Raw genomic sequence first — 8,135 nt, forward strand, 5'->3', positions numbered from 1 at the left:
GATAGAGAGATGGCAAACAAATTGATCAAGTTCCCTGATCCTGATGGGTCTTATCTTGGATCATAAAAGAAACAGCCAGTGATTGGCAAAGATCTGATGTAATTTGTTAATTCAAATAGGAAGAGAAGTGGGAAACTACAGGCCAGTATTCTTGGGATCAACACTTACTTTGTTAACTCTGGTTTCTGGTCAATGGTAACCCCCATAATGTTGATAGTGGTGTTTAAGTGATGCTCATAGGTGTTCCCTCTACACACACAAGCACACGTGGGTGGTGGTTAATACCTCAATGTACTGATTGAAAACAATTACATTTTGTATTTTGGTTGGAGTGGCTTTCCCCCGGAATGCACTTCATTCTGAGAATCTGCAGTGGGTATGGTCAGTGCGTCAATGGCGGTGAAGCAGTTTCCGTCAGATTGAGTCCACTCCCTGCTTAGCAATCAGACTCGAGTCTCGGAGGAAATGGAATTAGCACTTGGTGATCAGGCACTGTTTCTGGTTTTCTCATTTTTCTAATTGCTATGTTTCGCCACATGTTCTTTGCTGCTCTCCCGGGCAGTTCCTGTGACACTTTGATCTGATAAAGGTCAGCGGTCCCAGCTCACCTCCCCATTCCTGCAGTAACCGCTAGTTTTAATGAATAGGTTCCTGTCGATGCAACAAATGATCCTGCTCTTGTTCTAATCTGACACTTCCTGGGTTCAGACAATAGGCTGCTGCTCCGGGGTTTAAACAGTCCCTCCAACCTCTCCACAAGGAAGCTCATTACCAGGCCGACTCTCTGTCACAGATCTATAATTCATGTCTCCTGTGGCTCGGTGTGTGGTGCTGATGTTGGTGAGGACAGGACAGCTATAGGACAATCCATCAGCTTCAGACTGTGGGCAGGAGCCGTGTGTGTGTGTGTGAGAGAGAGAGAGAGAGGGGAGAGAGAAAGCCGGGTGGAAACTGACCGAGGGTCACTGTTGCCGACAATCAGACACTGGAGAGAAACATGGAACCAAAAAGCAGGAAGAAGATCAATTTCTCGGTGCCGTCAAGATGCAGTCACCTGGATACCGGAGCAGTGGAGAAGGTAACACTGCAATGTGGGCTGCAGCTGAGGATATTTCAAACTCGCTGTTTGATTCTGTAAACTCCTCTGTGTGGTTTCAGTAATGAGGGATTTATGTTCCAATTAGTCCGTATTAAACCTGAGACAGAATCTCTCCCAGATTGTAAACTGGAGATTTATTCTCTGATCGGCGGATTTCCGCGAAAATAATTTTAAAAAATTCCTTGTAGCATCAAAACCTTTTTAGTCTCATGTTGACACTCCCCAAACCCCACTCTCAGCCCATCCCACACACAATCCCAAACTCAGATATTCCTAACCACAGTCCCAGTCCCTGACCCCATCCCCTGGACCTGTAACAGAAATTGTTGCAGGAACTCTGCAGGTCTGGCAGCCCTCTGAGGTAAGAGAGCGCAGTTAACATTTCAAGTCCAGTGACCCTTCACGAGAACTGTTAGCAGATGGGAATATGGTATTGATTGAATTGTTTAATCCCTCCAATGCCGGAACAGGCTATTTAGCACATTGAGTCTGCACCGACTTTCCAAAGAGCATCACAGCCACAACACCCTCTCGTAACCCCCGGGGGGGGGGGTCCCATTGCTAACCGACCTGATCTACAGATTCCCTGACCAGCTCGGGGTAAGTTAGCATAGTCAATCCACCCTGACCTGCACATCTTTGGAGTGGGGGAGGAAACCCACGTAGACACAGGGAGAATGTGCAAACACCCCGAGGCTGGGATCGAACCCGGGTCCCTGGCGCTGTGAGGCAGTAGTGCCAACCACACGGAAGACTGGGGGGAAGTGGTGGGGTCAAAGGAAGAGGTGAGTTCAGGGGGAGCTGGAGTGGGGGTTGCGGCTGGGTTCTGGGGGTGGGGGTAGTTTCTGGGGTGAGAGGAACTGGGAAAGGGCTCACACAGTTGGCTCCAGGGAAAAAGTTGGAGGTTGTGGACTGGGGAAGATTATCACCAGTCGGGCCCTGTTTGAATTCAGTTTAATCTGATGTGGTGGGGACTGGTCCATTTACACTGTCTCACATGTTCACACTGCGACTGGATTAAAAAGGTGGTGAACTTTGAAAGTAATGAAATTCCTGACCAGCATCTGAAGTTCAAGGTGATTTTCTGATCACAGCTTCTTCCTGTTTATTTCTATAGATTCGTAGACGGAGACCTACTCCAGCGACACTGTTCAGACTCTCTGATCAGTCATCACCAGGTAACATGGTCATGGCATCAGCAGTGAAACCAACTTCAAGGCAGAGCTCTCTTAAAGCCTGACATCACTTGCTGATTGATATGAGAGACCTGAAACCAGGGCAGCTGCAATGAGGGAACAGGACCCACTACCTCCTCCCTCTCTTACCTGCCGTTCCCAGCCTCTCACACACCTCACCTTATTTCACTCCTCTGCTCCTCACCCCACCTGCTCCCCATCTCAACATCTTTCCCAAAACTGGAATATCTGTCACTGGACTGGGGGGTCTACTGGCATTTGGAAAACTGGCACTCACTCCACTGCCCTGTGACCCTGCCTCAGAGGGATCTCACTTCACTGTGAAGGTGCACCTTCTTTCTGAGAATACAGGGGCCATTTGGCCCATTGTAGCTATGCTGACACTTTGAAGCAATTAGGTCCCACCCTACCACCTTATCACTAGGGTCTTCACAGTGTTTCTCATTTTCCAGTGTTTCCCTTTTTGAAAGTTTTGGTTGTATCTGCTTTCATCACGCATTCAGGCAGCACCTTCCTGATCACAATCACTCACTGCTCTACTTTAGCCAATTGCCAGAAAATCTACTCACTAGTGATACCACTTCCTGCAATCAGACTGCATGTTTTAAGCCAAAAGCAGCTTAAGGCCAATGCTGGGTGACGCGCTAACAGCAGAAAAGGGAAATGCGATAAGCACCAATGTTTCTCAGTCTGGTTCACAGCCTCAGTCAGGTATAATGTCACTATCCAGTGAAAAAGTTTGATTAAATCACATTGCACTTCTGCTGATATCACAAACCGCTCACATTTTTTCCTTTCTATTTTTTCTCTAGAAGAGGAGCCAGATTTCTACCAGGTCAGTCTGATATTATTGACTTTCCACTTGGTTATATGGAGTCTGTTTTCTGAGCAATACCTGGCTGATTCCCTCCAGTCACAAACCACTCACTTATCCCCATCAATGGTGCTCTCTTGTCCCTGGGCCTCATTGCCGCACACTGTGTAGGGCTCTTCTCCTCCCTATGGATTGAGGGAAGCAACAGCAAGGTGAGACTGTTACTAGAGTAGACATCCAGACACCCAGTTTAACTGGGACAGGGATTCAAATCCCATTGTAATTAAAAACTAGACTCCATAATGAAACTATCAGCGATTGTTGTAAAAACCCATCTGGTTCATTAACATCCTTTAGAAAAGAAAATCTACCAACATTACCTGGTCTGACCTACTTGTGACTCCATATCCATAGTAATATGGCTACCTTCAAACTACCCTCTGAAATGGCCATAAAGCCATTCAGTTCAAGGGCAGCTCAGATTAGATTAGATTCCCTACAGTGTGGAAACAGGTCCTTCAGTCCAACAAGTCCACACCAACCCTCCGAAGAGTAACCAACCCAGACCCATTTCCCTCTGACTAATGCACCTAACACTATAGGTAATTTAGTGTGGCCAATTCATCTTTGGATTGTGGGAGGAGCACCCAGAGGAAACCCAAGCAGACACGGGGAGAATGTGCGAACTCCACACAGTCGCCCAAGGCTGAAATCAAACCTGGGTTGCTGGTGCTGTGAGACAGTATTGCTAGCCACGGAGCCACTGTGCCTTCTTCCTTGGATAGTGATGATGAGCTTGAGGGGACATAGCTTTAAATTGAAGGGTAATAGATATAGGACAGAAGTCAGATGTACTTTCTTTACTCAGAGTAGTAGGGGCATGGAACACACTGTAACAATAGTAGACTCACCAACTTTAAGAGCATTTAAGTGGTCATTGGATAAATATATGGATGATAATGGGATAGTTTAGGATAGATAGGCTTCAGATTGGTTCCACAGGTCGACGCAACTTCGAGGGCCAAAGGGCCTGTGCTATGCTGTAATGTTCTATGTTAAGATGGATTGATGAAGTTAAGATCAGCCATTATTTAAACTGGATGGTGGAACAGCCCTGAGTGACCTCCTCCTGTAAGTTGAACTTGGTTGACAAGGTCATGTTGAAATGCAAATGTAAAGGATATGCCTATTTATTGTTTCAGAGATTGCCCTCCACTGACAGTGACATTCTGAAATCCAAGCGAGCCACTCCATCCTGCTCATACACACCTCCCTCATTAAAAGGTATGTGTTCCATCAATACTGTTCTCTGCACCTTGTACATTGCAGGAAGAGACACGGTTAAATCTAGAGACAGTGTACAGATTTACTCTTCTGAAAGATAGCAGCAACCTGACTTCAGGTGTACGAAATGTGGAGAGAACCTGAACAATGTGGCTATAACTGACCAGACTCCAGCCTCGGTTCCCATTCAGTGTGGACTCTCACTATTAACCTGGCAATAGAGGTGCGGTCCTTGTGTCTCTGTCTGATGGAATTGATCTGGACATGGCCACCAGCAATTCTGTGCTGTCAGGTTGCTGAGCTGAAATCATGTCAAGGATGAGTCAACGTTTACTTCAGATAAATACTAGATATTTTGACCCTAATCACAAACATTGCTCCCTTTCCACTTATTCCACTCCAGGCCAGACACTCTCCTTCAGGATGATGTTGTCTGTGTTAAACCTCAACAAGTTATTGGACCTGAATGGATTTCAAACTCTGAAATGATGTGAGCCTGGTGACAAAGTTGCCTAATTTCCTGCATCCACTTGTATCTCAACTTCACTCTGTCTGTCAGCTGTCTGTCAGCTGTCTGTCAGCCTGTCAGACACTATCTCGCTGCCCATTATCCAGACCCTATCCTCTCGTCCTTTTCCTCAGCCTCCCCCACCCTGGCCTTCTCACTGTTACTCTATTTGTCACTGAATTTCACTTGCTTCTTGGATCCTGACGCATTTGGGGTGAAGTTAGATTGATAGATGTAAAATGGGGGCTGAGTGAATCATTGGTTTTACATCTTACATCATTTTCATTTCCAGTAAAATTAACAGCTAAAAGCTTTTCCATGCTGATTCTGTGCTGTGTGTGTATGTGTGTATTGTATATGTGAATTTGTTTGTTTTGTGTTTTGAACCCTTTCTAGACCATTTGTTTTAGATTGCGTGTTTATATGTACTTGTATTTTTCAGCTGTTCAGCACATTGTGCAATCCCAGCTTGGAGCTGAGTCCACACGTTTGCAGTTGAATGATACCCCCTCAGATGTGGCAGAGTGTGACAGTGTTGTCTCTGATTCCTCTGAAATTGGCCTGCTCCAAATAGGCCAAGATCCGCGGACAGACCAAAAAGCATGGCCAAAACCCAGCCTTAGAACACCAGCAGTGGGCACTGCCAGTAAGTGGGAAGAATGGACATCGTGAAATCGTACACTGACAACAAGAAACTGCACTGTGACTGACAGTGAGAATTGAGCCCTGGGGACATGCAGAGTCCATCTGGTGTGGATCTTGGTCAAAGAGTCTCTGTTTGAAAGAACAAATCAATATCCTTAAAGTCCAAGGGCTAAGTTTCCTCACCACAGTTAACTAACGTGAAGTTTTATTGTAAGAATATAAGTCATAGGAGCAGGAGGAAGTCATTCTACCCATTGAAACCATTCCATCATTCAATACTATCATGGCTAATCTTTAATTACAAATCCACTTTTGTGTCTGCTCTTTATGTCACTTGATTCATTGAGCGACCAAACATCTATTGATTTCAGCTTTAAATATATTCAGTGATGGAGCATCCACAAGCCTCTGGGGCAGAAAATTCCAAAAATTCATAACTTTGAGAGAATAAGTTTCTTCTCATTCCAATTGATCACCTGCTATTTTGGTAAATTAGAGAACAACTTGTTCAAATTGAGCTGTCACTACACTTTGAACAGATCCTACCCAGTTTGAAAATGTCCCCAAATGATCCACATACATGGGGTTCTGGATATTGGGCAATCCATGTGACACTGAGACCACAGATCTCATTGAACACATTCTGCTGGATTCTCACCTTGGATTTGGGCCGTATTGGGCAGGATCAATATATACATGGAACATCTTGGGAATGGCCAAAAGCTATCTAAGCATGGTTACCTGCCAATGGGGAGAGAGAAACTACTCCACAGCAAGGTAGAGAGATGGACAAGGATCTGGTAGCACACAAAGGTGATCAGCGAGGGAGAGAGGCACAGTGTGCAGGCATCCTTACCACTAACATTGAAGGAACAATCCTATTCTGTATCCATATCCTCAGATCCTTAGTGCTTCAGAGAGGTGGGGAAAGAGAGCGAGTAGGTGGCAGGGGGGTGGGGGGGGGGGGGGGGTGGATAATAGAATAGAAATTCCCTGTTTGTATCTTCCTTTCCAATGGAGCTAGTCCTCACTTCTGGCATCACTGACACAGGATTAAAGGAACATTAGCTCCACCCTCATCTCTTCCAGTAAAGTCTGAGTTAAAGGGGCTGCTCCCCAAATTCCTGTCCCAATCTTACTTCAGGTTTGATAATTTTAAAAATAGATTATGTTGCATTTCTTGCACATGATACATTCTTGATGTTATTAGATATTCTTCAATGGATTGAAATGATGTTTTCTTATCCACTGAAGTGCAGGAATGCTGGAGAGCCCCAGGTTCTGGAATGGTTTTTATCTGGGTACAGGGTATCCTGTGGCAATTTTGTCTGATACTGTTTGTTTATGCCATCATCTCTGTTCCTCGGACTAACAGTCTGTTTTGATTTGCAGCAACTGGGACAGAGGCGGAGAAATCCCCAGCACAATGCAGACGGTGGACACTCACTGACCAACAGGACTGCGAGATGCCCTGACACAAACCAGAGGCTTTGTGACCCGGTGCTCACCTTCAACTTGAATGCTTTGAGTAGCTTTGCTGACCATCATCCTGTTTATAATTAAGTTTCTGTACCAAACTGAAATCACACCTTTGGATTTTTACCTTGTCTTTGAATTTTGTAGTGGCCCCAAAACAGTTCAGTGCAGAGATTTAACAATCATTCGAATTAAGGACAGGAGTAATCCAATAAGATCTCAGTATGGTCTTTACTTTCTGCCCATCCTTTGATTCCAATGTGTGATGATCTCAACTGGTGTTATTATCAGACAAGTCTAATCCCAGACTGAAATCTGATTTGAGAGATCAAACTTGTTTTGTTTTGGTTTTAAGGAAGTGGTTTCTTGCTGAGACTAGCACACAATACTGCAGGTTCTACTTAACAATGAAATAGTTTATTAAGCAAAAGAAATTTAAGATAAAATAGAATTGATTAATCTAGTTACTTGTAAATTGAAAGAGTTTTTGACAGACAGTAAAAGTATAATCCCATTAATCCCAAAACATACCTTTATAATATTCAGAACAAAAATAAATTCCCTTGTGCAGTACTAAATAGAGAACAAAGAAAATTTACAGCCCAGATACAGGCCCTCGGCTCTCCAAGCCTGAGCCGATCCTAATCCACTGTCTAAACCTAATCAATTCCTAAGCATCTATATCCCTCTGCTCCCCACCTACTCATGCATCTGTCCAGATGCACCTTAAATGAATCTACTGTGCCTGCCTCTACCACCTCTGCTGGCAACACGTTCCAGGCACCTACCACCCTCTGTGTGAAGTACTTGCCGCATATATCCTCCTTTAACTTTTCACCTCTCACCTTGAATGCGTGACCTCTCGTTATTGAATCCCTCATCCTGTGAAAAAGCTTATCTCTATCCACCCTGTCTATACCTTTCATGATTTTGTAGACCTCAATCAGGTCCTCCCTCAATTTCCTTTTTTCTAATGAAAACAATCCTAACCTACTCACCCTCTCTTCATAGCTAGCACCTTCCATGCCAGGTAACATCCTCATAAACCTTCTCTGCACCCTCTCCAAAGCATCCACATTCTTTTGGTAATGTAGCGACTAGAACTCTACACTG

General features: G+C 44.7%; 1 protein-coding gene across 1 annotated transcript; it reads left to right on the plus strand.

The window, feature by feature from the left end:
- The first annotated feature begins 410 nt into the window (after positions 1–410).
- On the plus strand, positions 411–7,599 carry ppp1r1b (protein phosphatase 1, regulatory (inhibitor) subunit 1B). Its single transcript, XM_043674654.1, has 6 exons — positions 411–1,078; positions 2,217–2,277; positions 3,108–3,130; positions 4,312–4,393; positions 5,344–5,547; positions 6,939–7,599. The coding sequence occupies exons 1-6, from the start codon at positions 998–1,000 to the stop codon at positions 7,019–7,021; spliced, it is 534 nt and encodes a 177-aa protein (XP_043530589.1). The 5' UTR covers positions 411–997; the 3' UTR covers positions 7,022–7,599.
- Positions 7,600–8,135: the final 536 nt, after the last annotated feature.

This window comes from Chiloscyllium plagiosum, chromosome 33 (assembly GCF_004010195.1).
Source record: "Chiloscyllium plagiosum isolate BGI_BamShark_2017 chromosome 33, ASM401019v2, whole genome shotgun sequence".
Classification (NCBI taxonomy): Eukaryota; Metazoa; Chordata; class Chondrichthyes; order Orectolobiformes; family Hemiscylliidae; genus Chiloscyllium; species Chiloscyllium plagiosum.